Source organism: Cebus imitator, unplaced genomic scaffold, assembly GCF_001604975.1.
Source record: "Cebus imitator isolate Cc_AM_T3 unplaced genomic scaffold, Cebus_imitator-1.0 Scaffold19, whole genome shotgun sequence".
In the NCBI taxonomy this organism is placed as follows: Eukaryota; Metazoa; Chordata; class Mammalia; order Primates; family Cebidae; genus Cebus; species Cebus imitator.
Window position 1 is genome coordinate 944,497 of NW_016107334.1, and position 19,492 is coordinate 963,988.

General features: G+C 53.1%; 1 protein-coding gene and 1 long non-coding RNA gene across 15 annotated transcripts in view; both read right to left on the reverse strand.

Moving 5' to 3' along the window:
- The window catches only part of LOC119469607 (collagen alpha-1(III) chain-like), a 54,546-nt gene extending 46,742 nt beyond the window's left edge, over positions 1-7,804 (reverse strand). The window contains exons 1-2 of the mRNA XM_037735163.1: positions 7,793-7,804; positions 6,442-7,111 (exon numbers count right to left, since the gene is read on the reverse strand). Of these exons, the coding sequence (XP_037591091.1) occupies positions 6,442-7,111; positions 7,793-7,804 (682 nt within the window). The remainder of the gene's footprint in view (positions 1-6,441; positions 7,112-7,792) is intronic.
- A 2,877-nt stretch (positions 7,805-10,681) lies between these two features.
- LOC108295379 overlaps positions 10,682-19,492 on the reverse strand; it is a 37,321-nt gene continuing 28,510 nt past the window's right edge. For 6 of the 14 annotated variants that reach the window (XR_005198243.1, XR_005198240.1, XR_005198249.1 and 3 more), the window contains one exon: positions 19,064-19,474. This is a non-coding gene — a long non-coding RNA (uncharacterized LOC108295379). Of the gene's footprint in view, positions 11,984-19,063; positions 19,475-19,492 lie in introns of those variants that run through there. The other 8 variants (XR_005198254.1, XR_005198255.1, XR_005198253.1 and 5 more) reach the window with 5 other exon arrangements.

Here is a 19,492-nt window from a genome sequence, read left to right on the forward strand (position 1 = left end):
CAAGGCCTGCACCACGCGGCCACCAGCCAGTCCCTTGCCAGCTGGATCAGGGGCCGGACTTGCGGGCGGCCAAGATGTATTAGAGAGCAAGGCTTCCCCTCGTATCTTTTGCCTGGACCTGAGTCAGGGTTCCAGGGTGAAGTGTTTTCTCCGGCTCCGCCAAAGAGACGGGTGAGGTGGTTTGCAAGACCGTCTGGGAGCTGCGGAGGGCCGGAGACGCGCGTGCCACCGCGCTGCCAAAGCCATGGGAATAGTCTTATTGCCCGACGGCTTCGGGGAGACATTACTGAGAGACTGAGGAGCGCTGGTCTGGGCACTCAGCTCTCTACGCCTTCCGGCGTGGAGCCCACAACACCGGGTGCGGGAAACGAACGGCATCACCAGGCTGGGGTGGGCAAAGCAAATCCTCCCTATGCCCGCCTCAAGATTATGGCTGGCCGCGGTAGGGGGCCCCGATTTTAGGCTTGAAGTAGAACATATATTGGAATGGGTGGGGAAGTAGAGGACAAAGATGACGCAGCACGAACCAGTGTTTATATTTTCCATTCCCAAAACCTTTAAGACGCACTCAAGAGCTGCGGGTGTGATCAGGAGGGCCACCAGTACTAACACCTACTATCGATTTTCTTCACAGAAAAGATTTAGAATCAATTATAAACATATAATAAATGGATTCCTAGGGAAACATGCTTGGATGTAATCTTTGCAGGCCCCCCTCAACTCCTTGGGTCTGCTCTCAGCCCACCTTTCCCCTCAATCCCAAACCTTAGCACTTCACCCCTCACTGTAAGTTTGTTTTGCTTTTCTCAAGTGGAGAAAAGCTCCCCAAACTGGCAGGAAACCATGTTCTACAGAAGCATTTGAGCATATGCATTTCAGGCAGAGGCACCCCCAGCCTTCTGATTTGTGTATTTCACTCTGGCTAAGCCCCATGGACCTACACTCCCCCTCAGGCAGTCTAATGAGTTAGGCCATGAGACCTGCCAAGCAAGACCCTGGGCAGGCACAGATGGGTAGGTCAGACCAAATGCACCCAAATCCAACTGCAGAACCACCAAGGCAGGACCTTTCACTCAGGAAAAGTTTTATGTGGTTTTGGGGCGCATTTGAACAGGAATCTCTAAAGAGTTTTGGTTACTCCAGCAATTATATCACATACACGTCATCTTTCCGTTTGGTGATAGAACCTCTACGTGCAGCCAGGAAAGCGGGGAACATTTCATTAACGTGGCTTCCTCTTCATTGCCAGCCTAGCTACTTATGTAAAGCTGATGTTGCTAATGTCAAATTCTAGCCAGAAAGCACCAGGCTAGAAGATAGACTCCTTGACTCACAAGGTGTGGTGTAGTTTGGCCCTTCCTGAGGCTCACTCCCTCCTCACTGCAGCAAACCCCTCTATGGGGTAGGACAGTGGCAGCCTTCAAGACCCGGCCTCTGTGGGAAAACTGAGAGGAAGCCCACCCTTCCTCCCTTTTCCTGAATCCTCCATCCTCTTTCTTGGTTTGTATGAAAGGACAGAGGTTTCTCTGACCCAGGACCAAACTGCAGGAATTAGGTAAGTGTGTGATTGAGTAAGCAGGATCTCCCACCCACCTCACCCTCTGCAAAGCATCTTCACACGCAGCATCTCCTATAGTCCGCCACTCGCCAGGCCTCCCAAGGAGACACTGTCAGCTTCCTTCAACAGACAGGACGCAGAAGCGCAAAGAATGAATTTGGGTTACCCCAAGATCTCCCGGCATGGGGGGTGGAGCCAGGATTCCTCCCAGCATTCTGTTTCCAAGTGGTCGTCCTCCGCCTACAATTCCAAGAAGAATGGGGGCATGTTTCAGGCAGCCGTGTGGGCTAATATGGGACCTGGCTTGCCACCAACAGGTGAAGACATTCCACTGAATGCCACCATCACTAAGTCCCTACTTCAGTGCAAGGTACATACCAAGAATGGGGAGGGCAACAGATACGGCTTCCCTGGCCTCTGGCTCAGGGAGGGAGAAAAAGCTTTCCAAACTGGCAGAAAACCAGATCCTACCAAGGGCAGGCCCAGAGCATGGGCAGTGCTCCAGAAGGACAGGGCCAGTTCTCCAAGGACCCGATAAAAGGCATGTTGGCTCTCTAATTGGACACCATGGTATCTCGAGACCACTAAGGCCTTTAGAAACTATCTGTGTTTTGCTCTGCTGGCAGTAGAAGTGGCTAGATCCTTGTAGAGGCTCCAGTAAGGTAAGCAGCTCTTCTCCCCAAGACCTTGACATCCAGCCCCAGTGTGAGCTCTGCTAAGAGATCATGATTCTAGTGTCCACTTTGACAATAGCCTCCAGCAAGTCCTTCTCCATCTTCAGTTTCCTCATCTGAAGCCAAGCCACAGGGCTTCTCAAAGAAGGTTTCTAACATCTCTAACCTGGGGCTCTAAAAGAAGTGTGAGGGAGGCTGGCTACAAAGAACCCCCTGCAGACTTCTGAGGACACTTGGAGAATGAGTTTCACCCAAGAGAAGTGCACATTTCTTTCTGAAATAATTTGATAGTGGGATGAGGCACACAGACCCTGAAGCTGGCTGACTGGGTTCAAATCTAACCCTGATCTGCCAATGAATAGCTATGTGGCCTTAGGTCACTTTACACAATCTCTCTGTGCCTCAGTTTCCTCATCTCTAAATCAGGGGTCCTGGTGAGGATTAACTGGCACAGGCTAGCTATCAATATGATTTCCCCAGACTCCTGGACACAGCTTTGTCCCTTCCCAGTCCTCTTGGTTTTTGCCATGGACTGTCACCATTTCTGTCCCTGTTCCACTGCCAGGATTTCAGCCTTCCCTGGATCCAGTATCTGGTCAGGAATGGGATAAAGAAGGGCAGGCACTGGTTTCTTGCCTGCTTGATGGGTACCTTGCCTGAAGAAGCTTTTTGCCTCAGTCTGTTACTTATTTTCTGATATGGAGAGAAACTGAGTCCGTCTCTGTCTCTCTTTTTTTTTTTTTTTTTTTTTTTTTTTGAGACAGAGTTTCGCTCTTGTTACCCAGGCTGGAGTGCAATGGCGCGATCTCGGCTCACCGCAACCTCCGCCTCCTGGGTTCAGGCAATTCTCCTGCCTCAGCCTCCTGAGTTGCTGGGATTACAGGCACACGCCACCATGCCCAGCTGATTTTTTGTATTTTTAGTAGAGACGGGGTTTCACCATGTTGACCAGGATGGTCTCGATCTCTTGACCTCGTGATCCACCCGCCTCGGCCTCCCAAAGTGCTGGGATTACAGGCTTGAGCCACCGCGCCCGGCCTCTGTCTCTCTTCTTAATAATACCCCCAAGTGGAGACAGCTGTGTGAAAACGTGCCCTTGGCTTTCAGGGGTGAGAGAGTGAGGGAGACCAAGCTGAACAGTCCCACTCATGAGGGATCCTCTCAGAGGCAGGTACAGCACAAAATTTCTGATGTTTTCCTTCCACACACACACACACACACACACACACACACACACACACGAGCGGGCGCGAGTCAGCTCCCTGAGGGCAGGGGCTTTTCTGTTTTGTTCTCGGCTCTAACCTCAGTGCCTAAAACAACGTCTGGCACAGAATAAACATTGAATAAATAAATATAAATTCTACTAAAGGAGGGAGAAACATTCCACTGACTAGATGTATTATACTTGCGTAGCAGGGTCTAGTCTTAAGTTATTTTCCTTATCAATAGGTAAGAGTCAGAGTTTATGGCCAAGAAAGTAAAAAAGAACGTGCTTCAGATTTCTCTCCTTAAGACTTGGCCTCTAATTCTCTCAATTAACAACAGGGCCTGTCTTTCAACCCTCCCCCCACCCACACACTAACCTCCCTAAGTGCTGAGAGCCCAGGAGGGACAAGGTTTCAAGGGTCTGTATTTAAGACACTGGGGGTCCAGGTGACCTCCTGGGAATCTGAATATGTAGAGAATGAAGCTGCTGTTGTTCCACAGTCCTGGCACCCCTCGGCTGCTTGGTTAAAGCACTTGGAGATGTATCGGTGTTTTTTTCATACTGAGTGTGCAGGGGCATTGTTTTCTGAAAATGCATAGTGACAACACAGTGTCATTAGAGATGATTATTGTTAATAATAATGGCTGTCATTCAAGGACACATTTGTGACTCAGACCCTGGGGCCAAACCTAGCATCTTCTTTCATCCTTACAACAAGTCCTAGAGACAGATCAATTTGCAAATCCATTTTACAGATGAGGATATGGAGAGTTGACGCAAGTCACATGGTTTGTAAAGGAGAGCGTCAGAATTTGAATGCAAGACTCCAAAGGAAGCTGTTCACTGCCCCTCCCCAACCCCCGTCACCCCCAACCTCTGACTTCTTTCTGTCTCTGAGTGATAAGGAAAGCAAGGAAATCCACATGAAATGAAATGTGACTTGGGAGAGGAGGCATGTAGCCACTACCTTAGGAGCAAAGCCAGAAAGTCAGTAGTATAGTCAAGCATACTGAGTCTAACTCTTCCTGCTAAGTATAAAGCCTATTGGACCTTTTTCTGGCTGTGAGACTGAAGGCAAGTAACTTAACCTCTTCACACCTGTTTCCTCTTCTATAAAAGGGAGCCATATTCTTTAGTTGGGAGGTCTAAATGAATTAATATATAAATAAATTATTGTTCTCTCAGTCTACTGCAGAGTAGTGTTTATACCATCCCCTGCCAACTGTGGCTGCTTTAAATGTCCTCATTTTACCCTTCCGAGTTAGGGAACCTAGAGGAGAAAAACACTGGTTTGTCCAAGAGCTCAGGCCAGAAGTGCCCATGAGGAAGAGGAAGAGTCTAGAGCAGCCTTTACAGATGGTTTTGCAGATGGTTTTGCAAAAAACGTTTTGGTTTCCCTTTTTAAAAAAGATGTAAACACCTTCCCAGGCTCCTCTGACATCAGCGTGTCAGTGATGAATCATCGGGAATCTAAACGCACGCACTGGGTAGGTCAGTCTCCATTTTTAGTCAAGTTCCCAGTGGCTCCACTGAGGCCTCGCAGGAGGGTCCCAAGTCACATGCACTTCGTGAAACCTTAGCTCCTCTAAGCCCTCTGGGCACCCCGTCAGATGAAGAGCAGAGCTGCACAGAGGCTGAGGCGCTCCCTTCCGGCATTTCTCCTTCTTTTCTAAAATTTAAAGCAATCTGCATAGAATTTTTCTCCTTTCTTTTTTTAACAGGGCACACAGAACCAACGTTTTCAGGCTGGTTCTTGCTTGCGAGTGAGAGACTTCATATGTGATGGAACAGAGGAGAGGAGCCCCGGGAGCTGTTACATTTAAATCAATATCTAAAAACAAATTTGACCATCTCAATGTTTGTTAGATTTATGTGTACGTATGATTTTTTAATTCATCCAGAAATGACTTCATTTGTTGAGTATTAACTAAGTACTCAGATGTGCAGCCGACCCTCTGCTGAAGGTGTCAAGAGAGGGAGAGATGTGGGGAAAATCTGGGTAGGCCTCCTGGAGGAGGAAGCACTGGCCAAAGTTCTGCCAGTTGGAGTTGGGAAGGAGTGTACTCTTGCAGGCTGGTACTTCAGCATGAGTAAAACCCCAGAGGTGAGAAATCTTAGGACTATGCAGAGAAGAGGGGAAGCAGTACAGCTGCAGGGAAAAGGCCTTCTTTCTCTTTCTAATTTGCTACTTCTAACTTGCTGTGAATTTAGAAGGCAAATATCGTGGATGTTAGAACTGTGTGTAAAGGTCGAGTACATGAATGGCCTCAGGGCAAGCACCTGAGAGTGAACAGCAGTAAGAGGGGACAAGGCTTGGGCGACTCAGAAGCCTCCTGTGCCCTTTCAGCTTGGCAGAGCACGGGGGGGAGGGGAGTGGCTGGTGAGGTATAAGCTAGGTGCACGCTAGCACCTGTCACTGCACGGAATCCAGGAACTAGGCCTGCAGGGACAGCAAGAGTTCCCCCTACACACAAATAACCCGTATGGCCCCTGCACTGCCAGTAAGTCACAGCCCAGCCCAGCCCAGCCCACCCCAGCAACCACCATTTGGCCCAGAACCTTATTTTAGGCTCTGGGAATGGGCTGGGGGAGTGGAGTGGGCACAGCGGAGCCACCCACACCTCCGGCTCTTCAGGAGGGGCCCCAGGGCCTGGGGAGCTAGAGTCTAACTAGGGTCCCCTCCAGCCAAAATCTCAGAGGAGTCAAGGAAGCGCTAGAGCTAGAAACACGGAAGGAGAGTCGAAGCTAGCCGAGGAGAGATGCGTGAGCCACACGCGGTTGGGAAAGGCCGGCGATCTTACCGGGCCTCAGCTGTGCGTCCTGGCCCTCCTTACCCACCGACCAGGCCTGGGACTCCCCTCCCCGAGCCCTGGAGCGATAGTGCAGCCCCAACCCTGCCGGAGGCCGAGCTCACCATCCTTCAACTGGCTCCTGGGGCCGCACAAGGTCCCGGGCCGGGGGCGGGGCACAGGGGTGCGGGTGAACCCCGCCCAGGCTCTTACCTCCGCGCGGGCATCCGTCCGGCCAGCACAGTTTGCCGCTGGGACTGCGGGGCTGGGGAGGCTCCCACGGGCTCGTATCGCGCCTCTCCGCCCCCCGTCCCCCGCGCCCCGAGCCCCTAGACCCTTCGGTGGCCCCGAGCGGGGACGCCGGGATCGGGAACAGGCGCCGCGCCGGCGGAAGAAGGAGGCTCCTGCGGGGCGCGGTGGGGCGGGGCGGGGGTCTCTGCCGGGCCCCGCCCGGGAGGGGACGTGGGAGCGAAGATCCCGGAGAACAAAGGCTTCTGGGTGAAGCTTCGCGACCCCCTCCCCCCCCCGCCGCCAGGCCTGGCCCTGAACTTGAACTTGTACTTGACGCTTCGTCCGGAAGGTGGCGGGGAAGCCCCTCCGAGCTGGGACGGGGCTGGTGCCGCCACCTGCCGTCCTGGGAGGGGCGAGCCCGCCCCTGTCTGAGCCCCGAGGGACCCCGGCATCCTAGGGCCCCGCGCGCTCCAAACAGCCCTGGCTCGAGGGTCCTGAGGTCCCCGCTTTCCCTCGGAGGGTCGCGGTCCTGGGTCTCCGGCCCGGAGGAGTAGCCCGGGGCCCTCGCCGCGTCCCCTCCCTCGGCCCCACCCTGTCCTGAGCCTTGCTGCGCGGGGCAGGCCAGATTCTCTGCACGTCGCGTCGGCGGCCGCTATTCAGCGGCTAATTGAACGTTAATGGCAGGTGCGGATGAGGTCACCGGAGCTGGCTTTTCTCACACATTTTTCATGCAAATTCGCGAAACTCTAAACAAATTTGAATAAAAAGCTCTTTGTGCCCCGCGCCCCCTAGTCGTCTCCCTCCCGCTCGGGGTCCTGGCTCCTCCCGGTGCCCTGGGGCTCGAACTAGGAGCCCCGGGGAGCGCCGCCTCCCGGCCAGCGGCTCCGCCCCCTCCCCTCAAGTGGCCAAATGCGGCCTGGGCTGCCGGGTGAGGGGGAAAGATGTTTCATTTGGGGTCGTGGGTCTGGGCCAGGGTGGTGGGGCCTTTAGGGAGGACGTGTGTGCAGTTAAGCCGGGATCTGGACAAATGGGGCTGCAATGCCCCCTCCCCTACATCACACGGGGCCACGTGGGCCACTCTGGATGGCCAAATTGGCCTCACTCTCGTTCTTGGTTAAGTAGGAATAAGGTTAGTGCCCAGTTATGCACACAGATGTGAGGATTAAGCCACAACATAAGACACAAGCTAGCACTTAGAATAGTGCCTGGCACAGTAAGTCTCGATTATTCTCTGGGGTCCAAAGGCCTTCCGAGAATGAATGCTGTGATGAAAGCAGGCTTGTGAATTTGCTCCTACATGAAAAAACTCATCAGGGGCTTTCAAGAGACTCACCGCCCCCTGCATCCCATTCTGGTCACAGACATGAGATCTGGAGGCTCACTCCACTGCTTCCCAGATGTGTGGCTTTGCCTATTTCTTAGTCTTTCTAAGCCTCTGTTTCCTAGTCTATAAGATAGAATTCAGTCTTATGGGAACATTGTGAGAAGTAAATGAGAAGACACTGATGGAGGTTGAGGAGGAGCCTGGGGGCTGGCCCCCAATCCAGAACCTCCAGGACCCCTCTTCTGAGGGCAGGGCACCCACAAGGTTGGCCTTGCACTGGCCATGACCTTCATCGTTTGCTCAGATGACCCTAGCTCAGGGCAAGACAGACTTTCCAAGCCTTGTAAGACTTCTTGCTCCAACCTTTCCACCCATTCCAGGGTCCCCACCACACCTCAAGACACAGGAGTTGTTTTTGCTGGTGGCAAAACACTCATACTACTTTCCTCACTCATGTCCTCCTAGAAAAACTGACCAGAGACATGGAAGGCTTTGCAAAGAAAATTTATTCGTGGTAAGCTACAAGAAAGGCAGGGGGTTCACAGGAAAGGAAGAGACCCCTCCTAGAGCTTGCCCTAGTACTGGTGGACCTGTGGGCCGTGGAAGGGTCCTGATGATTCAAGCTGCCTGAGTGCCATCTCTGCTCCCCTACTTCTGCTTCTCCACCTTCAGCCTTCCCAGAGCCCTAAACCAGGCCAGCCTCTGGGAAACACTGGAGCAGGCCTCGGGAGCATCCTCGTCTTCCTGCCAAGGACCCCAAGGAACAGCCAATCCTACAGGAATGCAGATGGCCAGCAGCCACGCGCTCCTTCTGTATGAGGCTCTGTAACCCTGTAAAGCCCTCCTCTCAACCCACTGCCTAGGTCAGGGCTGGGCACAACCCAGGGGATGCCATTGCATGGAAGTGGGGGAGAAGCCCAGCTAAAATACTATTTGAGGCGACCCTGCAGGGGAGGGGTTAATGTTTCCATATGTGGGCGCTGGCAAGCAGAGTCTGCAGCTTCAGGGATCTGCTGCTAAGTGGCCAAACCAAACAGGATCTCTTTGGGGCCAGAGTACAGATTTTAGAGTCAAAGAGACTTGGTTTTTATCTCAGTTCTGGCACTGACTTAGCTGTGGGACTTACGACATGTAACTTAACTTTTCTGGGCCTGTGTCTTCGCCTGTAAAATGGGTGCACCAATGACACCCACACCCCATAAAATTATGAGGAGTCACTGCAGTAAGGCTGTGACCTGGCACCTGACTGCCTTCTGTACTTGGTCACTGTTAATGCTTTTTTCTCCCCAGTCCACTGGCCCCACAGCCAATCTGAAGTGGCTGTAGCTGTGCCCAGGCCTCAGGGACCAGGTTTCTCAGGCCCCTCTGGACAGCCCCATTTTGCCTCTTGACCTGCCCCCTGCCCCTGTTGCCTCCCAGGCCACTGAGGCCCAACTGAGAACACTGCAGGCTGCTGCAGCCCCTGACCTAAGGCAGGTGTAGCCTGATCCAGTGCCCCCTGGGAGGGTAGGGTGCAGCATTACCTCCCAGAGACATGTTCTGAGCCATTTACTCTTTCAGGGAGGAAGTAGGGGTGGGCACCCCCACCTCTTCTGCTCTGTGACATCTTTCTCTCCGGACGCGTGCTGCTTATGCAAATAGGGCCATTCCCGGCCTGGCCCCCACGCCCTAGCAGGATGATAGTTTTGGGCTGTGGCCAGATGGGGGCACTCCCCAGTTCACATGTCCAACACCTGGCATGACTCCAGGGTCTCCAAAGGCCTCCTCCCCCAAACAAGCAGGTCCTCAGGGCAGAGGGGGAACGTCTGCCAGGAAGGAAACCGGAAGCCAAGGCCTACCCACCACCCACCACCCACCTCCCCTGTCCCTAGCCAAGCTCCTGACTCTGCCTCTCACTTGCAGAGGAGCTGCAACAAACCCATCAACCTCTTTCGATTCGGTCAAACTGGAATAATGACACCCACGTAAGCAAGATCCAGAGACAGTAAGCCTGGCACTTAGTAGGCTTTCGATTAACACTAGCAGCCATGATGGCATGTAATTATTAGGCCCCAAAATGGCCCATGGCTGAAGCCACCAGTGACTGTGGGATACTTTCTCCTGCAACACCACCACCACCGTCTTGAACCCACACCAAGTTAGTTGACAGAAGTTAAGCCTATTATATTGAACAACTCCTTTATATTTTTTAATAAAAGTATCTTAGGAGCACAAAAACATAACAGTATAGAAGAGTGCATTCCCCCATCTCCACTCCCCAAAGATAGCCTTCCAGTACATACTTCCAGAAACGATCCATATATAAGCATACTTAACTTTTAAACATCTACAAATAAGATCATACTCCACGGCCTCTTCTGTAATTTATTCTATTCGTCTTATCATGTGAACTGGCCAACCTTCCACATCAACTCATATATGGAGATCTACCACACTGATTTTTACAGCTGCATGGCATTCCACAGTATGAATAGGCCATAGGTTCCTGTCCATTTCTTTACACTCTTAAAAAGAAATGCTCTGGCCGGGTGTGGTGGCTCACACCTGTAATCCCAGCACTTTGGGAAGCCAAGGCAGGTGGATCACCTGAGACCAGGAGTTCGAGACCAGCCTGATCAACATGGAGAAACCGTCTCTACTAAACACACAAAATTAGCCGAGTGTATTGGTGCATGCCTATAAGCTCAGCTACTCAGGAGGCTGAGGCAGGAGAATCACTTGAACTCGGCAGGCAGAGGTTGCAGTGAGCTGAGATCATGCCATTGCACTCTAGCCTGGGCAACAAGAGCGAAACTTATCTCAAAACAAAAACAAAAAAAGAAATGCTCCTCTGATGAACACCCTTGTACATAGTTCTTTTACAAATATGCCCACAGAGTAAATAGTGCCATTTGTTTGTGACCAAGTATATGTGCCTTTTACATATACATATTGATATTGCCACATTTGAAAAAATAGTGTACAATTTACACTCCCCAACCGACAACCGACAGTGCTTGAGTCTTCAAACAGGCATATGATGCTACAGAAGCCACACTGGCCAGCCGGTCAGTACAGGCCACAGAGGCAACCATGGAGCCAACCTAGACTGGCACTGGACCAGCACGCTGTCCTCAGGGTGGTTCCCAGTGGTCTCTCCCTGTTCAGGCCTGTATCAACTGGCGGTCCAAGGGTGCCCCAAGTCAAAAGGGAGTGGGGCCCACAGGGGGGCTGGGTGGAGGGCAGGGGGCATGGCTGGAGTCCCGCCTGGATGATTTCCTGCAGCCATTGTCTCTGCCCTGCCTGGTCTCCTTGGGGTGAATTTATCCAGGGGTCTTTGGAGAGGGGGCTAGGCAGGAGGAGGGTGTGTGATCCTCACCAAAGGCACTCAGGAATGTGTCACAGGAGGGGTGGAGCCCATCCCTGGGAGAGACGGGACGTCAAGAACCCCTGACTAATGAATAGTGAGTCTGCCCTTGAACCTCACTGGGTTTCGCCATTCTCAGGCCCAGAACAAGAGCTGAGACACGTCTGAGCCCAGCTGCTTGGGGACGGCGGCGGTTCATCTCAGACACTTTGACAGGCCGGGCCTTTTCCCTGCATAGCTCAGATCTGCCTCCCAGCTCCCCTGGCAACAGCACAGCAGCATGGCTCCTGGGTCCAGGCCCTGCCTGCTGTGAGCAGGAGGAGGGAACAAGAGGAGCACCAAGGGGAGGACTGGCTGGAGAGAGGGAGCCATTAACTCCTCGAAGGCTAGAGTCCCTTGCTGTGGCAACATTGCCAGTGTGCTGCCCTTGGTCCTCAGCTGGAAACGTGGTGAAGAGTTTCCGTTTGCTGGAGGCCTACCCAGAATGTTCCATGCACCTCAGACCCAAACAGACCTGGCTACGGGTGACAACAACAGACATGGAAAGAAGATGCTAGGCCAATGGGCCAAAGGTAAAGGCCCTAGAGGGATGGGTTGGGGTACATTTTCCCAGGTCCCCTGCCAAGTCCCAGATGGGCAGGATTACGGGGTCCTCCTCCTCCTGGCCCCTGGCTGTGACAACCTCAGGACAGAGGTTACTTGCTCTCCCTTCCTGCTGGGCTTTTTTCCTTCTGGGGCTCTTGCATGTCCTGGGCTGGCTTGGCTCTGTCCTTGGTGAGAGCCACATTCCTCTGTCTCCATTTCATAAAAGCTGAAAAGAGGCTGTCCGATCATACTTCACTTCACAGGACAATCTAAAGATAAGAGAAATAATATGTGAGAAGCTTTGCACTCTGGGGAGGAAGGTGTCCTATAAATCTCATTCAGGTATTATTAGGGCTGAAACTAGGTATTTCTGCCCCCTGGGGAAGGAGAGGCGATGGGCTGTGGGGAGGAGCTCCTCCAAGGTTGTCTCAGCACCTCCCCAGCAGGGCAGTCCTGAAACTCAAAGGCAAGAGGTCAGGAAAGTCAAGGGTTTATGCCTGTGGCCTTTGAGGCCTGTGGGTACAGCTCCAAGTAAGAGGTAAGAGAGAATATCATTGCAAGGTACTTCATCTGTATTATTTCTATGCCTCACTGCAACTTTATGAGAAAGGTGTGGTTTTCTTTGTTAGAAATAAGGGAATAGAGGGTCAAAGAAGCTAGGGAGCTGGCCCATGGCCACGCCAGTCATATGTGGTGCTGAGCCCACATCCATGTCAGCTGTTCCAGTGGCAGAGCTGCCTAGCTGGGGTGCTGCGGAGAGGGGTCAGCACCAAAAAACAGTGTTTCCCCCATGGTTGCTTCTCAGGGATTAGAGCTTTTGAGTCTAAAGGTTCTGGTCCAAGGAAGTGGAATGGGGCAAGTCCCAAGGACAGCACTGCAAACCCACCTTGAGGGCCACCTGGGCAAACAGAGCCACCAAGGCAAACAGCATTCAGAGCAAACGGAAGTGGAAGGAAGGACAAAGGCATCCAGACGAGAGGCTGGGAGCGCCCCTAGGTGAGACTCATGCTCTCTGTCCAAGTCTTGCTCCAGGACAGGTCACCTCCCTGCCCTATGGCCATGCCAGCAGTGAGCTGGGTTTTCATTTTTGTAGCCTCTAGGTGATGGTGCCTCCTTGCACCCAGGCCAGCTTGAAAGGGACAAAGCTAGCTGGGTTTCCTGTGAGCCAGGGGGCTGGGAGCAGGGGTTACTGGCAGGTAACAGTAGAAAAAGCAGGAAGAACTCCCACAGGGCAAAATGCAGGGGCCAAAAGGGACCTCAGCCACCATCTTATCCAGTGCTCCTTTTCTTTTTTCTCCCTTTCTCTTTCCTTTTTAAGAGATAGCATCTTGCTCTGTCATCCAAGCTAGAGTGCAGTGGTGCGATCACTGCAGCTTGGAACTCATGGGCTCAAGCGGTCTTCCTGCCTCAGCCTCTCAGGTAGCTAGAACTATGGGTGCACTTCACCACACGTGGCTGTTTTCATTTTTTAAGAATAGGGTCTCACTATGTTGCTCAGGCTCTTCTCAAACTCTTGGCCTCAAGACAGCTCCTACCTCAGTCTCCCCAGTTATTGGGATTACATGTGTGAGCCACTGCACCTGGCTCAATGCTACTTTTCTAGGTCCAGTAAAGGAGGTGGCTTGCCCAAGACCACTCTGGGAAAGTGGGCTAGAGTCCAATCTCTGAGTTCCAGCTAGGTAAGGTAGTGTCTTCCTGTGCCCTTGTGGCTTTACCAGACCACCTTAGGCCCTCAAAGCCAGTAGTTTCATCCAACAAGGCAAAGAAAAAAGCAAGGTAAAAGAAGTCAGCATTGGCCAAGTACACCACGTATCCAGGTGTGGCCTCGGAAAACCTGGGGCTGGGGGAAGACACTGCCTGCCTTGAGGCCAGAATCTTTCCTCGATGACAGAACACGGCTCTGTACTTCCCCAACACCACACTCCCATACTCCACAGTCAGATAACAGAAACCATGAACCTCCCCTGGCTGATGAAGAAACAGGCAGGAGGAATTAGATCGGAGCACAAACAGACCCCATAATCCTGACCCCCAGTGCTTCTGAGAAGGGACAGGAAGGAGGGGCAGCTCTAGGGTACATGAGGGTGGTGAGAGCCCACAGAAGCAGCTCTTCCCCAGAGCATGGTGGCAAGTCTGCTGCCAGCTTTGGGCAGGAGCCGGAAGGCCCTCAGTTCACTGCCCTCTGCTTCTAGGTCCTCTTCCAGGTCAGGCAGGGTGCCCCACACCAGGCAGGCCTGACTTGCTTGAACACAAAGGAAATCTCAGGATCCTGCATCCTGCGACCTCCTCAGATGTCCTCAAGGGATGTCTGTATGCTGGCTGATAAACGGACTCATGATAGGGCAGAAAGACAGAGGGACAAGGTATGCGCAGCTGTGCCCTCCTCCCTGGGTGGTTTGGGCCAGCTGTCACTCTGCCTGGTTGGTGTCCAGCCTGTACAGGTGGTTAAATATTCTGAATATCACCATTGTCCCCACCCCCCAAATCTCAGCTATCTTAAATGATCTGAGAGGCTTAACTTCTTCCTATCTGCCCCATATAGAAGGAAAATGAGAAGAAAAATTAACCCCATGAAACGCTTTCCACGTGCCCAAGAGTCTTCATAGCAGCTCCAGCAGAGGTAGGAATGATGACACTCATTTCACAGATGAGGGTTTGGAGGCTCGGAGATATCCAGGGTCTACTGCAGAGTCATGGCAGAAGCAAAGCAGCACCCGGGGCCTCGACCCACAGCGTCATCCTCTGTTCCTCCTGCCAACCAAGGTCCAAGGCCTGGGCTGCCCCCATTCTGCTGAGCTCAGAACCGCTTGGGCTTTGCATTTGCACCTCCACCTCAATTTCCTGTCTCTCCTGGGTTCTTTCAGGGCCCATCCCCTGAGAGAATCAGGGGTTTATCTCAGGGGTTCTCTCCCCTGCTTATCTAGGCAGGGAAGCCATTCTGCCCGGCATACTTGCTTAGTTCTAGACAAATCCCCACCCCGCACTAGCCCAAAAGCAAATTCCTGGCTGACCAAGTGAATACCTGCGACTTACAGAGGCTTCTTCTAACTGGGATTGGCAGCCAGAGGATTTGGGGGCTGGGGTAAGGGTGGGGGCAGCTACAAAACAATAAAACCTTAGCCATGCAGAAAGGGCCAGAAAGCCCTAATCTTGAAAACTTTCCTCCTGAGGGACAAAGAGGAGGTGACGCCTGGCTGCACGCAGGGCCTGAGCCCCAGCCCTCCACTGGGCACCACCCGTGCTGGGTCCAGCCCTGCAGGGCCACTGCCAAAGGAGGGGGAGCTGCACTTGGAATGTGATTCCTCAGCTTTGCATGACACTCTTGTTAGCAGAGTGCAACTCCCAACATCCCCTGTCACCTCCTAAAGCCTCTGCCAGCCCGCCCCACAGCGCCACAAGGATCACCAGATTAAGGAGCTCAGAGCTACAGCTGAGGCGGCTAAACCCCAGGAGGTAGGAATGGGGAGGGGCAGGGAGGGCGGTGGGCAGCTCCCCCAAGGCCCTGCTGCCCTGCCTCTTCTCTCAACCCGTACTGTGGGCACTTCTCTCACTCTGTCCCAGCCATGAGGCACTCACTTCCATCCTCTTTTCTTCCTCGAGCTTTGGACCTTAACCACCAGTTATCCAGCTTGGGAGAAGAGCAGCTCAGGGAAGACAGTGAAAGCGGTAGAAAAAGAGGCCCCCCAGAAACAGAAATAGAAAGAGAGAGAGAAGTGGGGAGGGGAAAGGCAGCCCAGATGGAAGGAACAAGCGCTCTGCGGGTGGTGGGAACTGGCTGGCGCAGTGGCAGCGGGAGGAAGGTCCCTGCTGGAAGGAGGCCCAGGGCCTCCCCTGCCTTGCCTGAGTGGCTGGCTACCTGAGGTGAATTCCAGAGGCTCCTGTGGGTGGCTCTGGCCAGCTGCCTGGCCCCAGGACAAGGTGCATCCCACAACACCTGATGAGAGAGCGGGAGGGTGCCAGAGATGGGGAGGCTGGCAAAGAAAAAGCCAGAATTCCTGTCCACTGAATCCTGAGACCCCTGCCCTGAACAGCAGGGCGATGCTTCATCCCACTCCCCACCCGCCACCCAGGGTTATTCTGAAGGGCTGTGGAGAGGTGGCAACTCTGGAGTTCCCAAATGAACCCTGACCCTTCTCAGCCCTGTCCCCTGCCCCCCCAACGCTGACCCTTCTCAGCCCTGTCCCTTTCCCCTCAATCCCAGGGCCTGCAGGGGGCGACCAGGACACACCCAGGGCCCTGGCCAGCACCTGCACTCCCTCTAGCTTCTCCTTTGCCTCTGCCAAGCTCCCTTCTGCTGGGCCAGGGCCTGCTTCCCAGCACTGCAGGGTAGGGATGGGGAAGGGCTCATCTGTGAAGACCTGGGAAGGCAGGCTCTGCCTGTTCCTGGTCCTCCCCGCACTCTGAAAACAGGAGCCCACACTGAATATCAACAGGGATGAAATCCTTCCTGCAACACTCCCCTCCACCCCCAGCCAGAATCCATTAGTCCCATTCCTGTCATTGTACTAAATCAGCGAATGCTAAACCAATACAGTTTTGAAATGATCACCACTGTTACCACCATCAGAGGCTTTCTGAGCTAGAAGAGAACCAAGAGATTCCTGAAGTTCAGCTCCCTCCACCTCCTGCCAACAGAAAACTGAGATTCGGGCATCAGGGGCACTTGGTCTGCCTGAGGTCACATGGAAGCTGGTGACAAGGACATGCCTTACGTCCTGTCTACCAGCCCCCTTTCCTTTCAGGGCCATGCCTCTATGAGGGCCTAAAAGGGAGCTTCTCCATCATATCTCAAATAAGATCCTGGTCCAACCACAGGCGGCAGGGGTCTGGGGACAGGGAAGGCCGTAATGCGATCAGCAGACTGGCCATCTGGCTCGGGGACGGAGAAGAGTCCAGACTGGCTGCTTCTGCTGCCCGGTCCCGAGGGGCCCTGTGTCGCAAGAGACAGACGGCCAGATGGACAGGCACTGGCCTGGGTCTGGGAGGAAGCCAGTGAGTCCCCAGTAGTCAGAGCTGACCAACTTTCAGACATGGAGAGGTGGCGGGGAGAAGGCATAGGGAGCAAAGCCAGGCCCCCCAGAGGGCAGAGAAACAGAACTCCAGGATGGGAAAGCTGTGATCCCATAGCCAAGCTCAGAGCCTGGCTCCCCAGGTAGGCCCAGCCCCTCTCATCTCCAGGCCCCCAGCCTACTGGCCAGCCACAAACAGGGCCCCCTCCCAGGGGGAAAGGCAAACACATCTCCCCTGGCACCTTCTCAGACATGCATGCAAAACTAATTAACATGGGGAGACATGCGAGCAGCCGGCCAGCTCCACACCCTCGAGTCCACGCAAACAAGGCGAGCCCTTGTCCAGGGGACGTGCACAAAGCTTTGTTGCTAATTTAGGCATCTGTCTCTGTCTGGTCTGGTCCTCCTGCCTGTGCTGGGGTTTTTCCCAGCCCCTTGGACAATGCTGGGAACAGGCCCACCGATCCCTTATTCAAATCACACCCGGCACAATGAGCTCATTGTGCAGGCCACAGAAAAGGGGATGCTGGGGGGTGGGAGTGTGTAACGGGGCATCAGGGAGTAGGAGGGTGGGGGGGGTGTAAAGAAAATGGGAACCCAGGAAAGTGTTTACTAACACAGACCTTGCAGCTGCCTTGGGCCCCCTTGCCCTCCCCTGCCTGGCTTGGAGCTGGGGGGAAGTGCTGGAACTCAGAGGTGGGGGGGCCCAGAGTAGAAGAGGGCTGAAACTTTCATCTTGTTGACCTCTCCCACCTTCAAGAGTTTATAGCTACCTCTGCAAGTCCAAGGCCAGGCACATTTTTTAATATGATGGTTTAGGGGTTTGCTTTATTCTTACTTCAGGCTTAAATGTGCAGATCCCAATTGCAGAAGAGGAGACAGAGCTGAGGGGAGAGATGCTGGCGGCTGAGCAGGGTGGGACCTGTCGTCTCGGCCATTGTCTTCAGGCAACGTTTCATTTTCTCCTTCTTTCCAGCTAATAAATTAGAGAAGAGACGGTGAGCTGCGAAGGGAGAGGCTCCCCATGGATGGCAGCAGAGGGCTAGAAGGCAAGTCTGGGAGCTCACGGCAGATGGGGCTCACCCAGCCCAGCGGCTGCCCAACCACACCTGGTCAGACGCTCGCATGCAGCCCCACACAATGAGCAGCATGGAAAAAAATCTACACACACACACACACACACACNGAGCAGCATGGAAAAAAATCTACACACACACACACACACAACACTGTCCTGAGTTTCCTGAGCAGGAGAGCTGGGCTTCACACATACCCATACACACACACACACACACACACACACACACCCTTTCCTGAGGTCCCTGAGCAGGAGAGCTGTACTTCACACACATGCACACACACATACATACACACACACATACATACACACCCTCCTGAGGTCCCCAAGCAGGAGAGCTGGGCTTTGAAATGCCCTCTCTCTTTACCGCCACCTCCCCCAGCTCCTTGTCACATTGAGCACGCCTAGACAGGCCAACAGAAACAGACACACGGAGCCTGACACTGATGCGCAGACACAAAAAGAAACACGCACAGCCAGAGGCAGCCCAGACACACAGTGACAATGGCGTAATGAACGCAGGACGGCGAGTGCATTCCATCAGAAGCCCACACCCTGGCTGCCCTGCACAGCCCTGGGTGTCTGAAAGGTTACAGAGAAGCTGTCAGCTAGCTCTTCCAGCAACCTCCTCCCAAGGCGCCCAGGACTGCTGCTGGGGACAGGAGGTGAGGTAAAATACCGTTTCCGGCATCCAGATGGAAGCAAATTCCTCCTTAGACAAAAAAGTTTGGATCTGCTCTCAGCCCTTAGTCAGTACTGGTTGAGCTGTCTGGATTTTTTTTTTTGTTCTATAATAAAAGAAAGGGTGAAGTATCCTGCATTTTGAGACGATATACCTTGAAGCTGGGGCAAAGTGGGATCTTGCTAGGATAGTTTCCTACTGTGGTTCAATCCAAAGGTTAGAGTGATTTCTTTCTGGTGTTAAAAAAAATTCTGTGAAGCCTATCATAACACAAACGGTTAAAGTATCAGAAACTCTAAAATGTGCTCTGGGGATCCCTCTACTATCCCAGAGGAATGGAACTGTAGTAGGCTGAACCACATGAAATTACCAACATTTGACTATTTTTCATCAACAAGAAATTTCACATGGGTCAACCTAGTAGGTGCTTGTTCCAAGAACCACCAAGGATATTTCTCCTTTTTAAATTAAATGACATTTTTTTTTTTTAGAGACAGGGATCTCATTCTGTCACCCAGGCTGGAGTGCAATGGCCAGATCAGAGCTCACTGCAGCTGAACCCCTGGGCTCAAGTGATCCTCCAGCCTCAGCCTCCTGAATAGCTAGGACTGCAGCTGTGCCATCATACGCAATATTTTCCCTTTTCAAATGTCCTTCCTGAACTGGGTTATTTTCTCCCTAAAGCAGAAAAAAAAATAACAGCATTCCAAAACCTAAATTCATCTCAGACCATCCATCTACAGCCATATAAACACACTGCACAGAGAGGTCAGAACAGCAGCTGGAAAGAACTGCCAACACACATGTGCAGCCCAAGGACCATGTCAGGACGGGGCCCACCTTCAGACTCTTGCCACCATGTCAGGACGGGGACTCACCTTCAGACTCTTGCCACCACATCAGGATGGGGACTCACTTTCAGACTCATGCCACCGTGTCAGGAAGGGACTCACCTTCAGACTCTTGTCATCATGTCAGGACGGGGACTCAGCTTCAGACTCTTGCCACC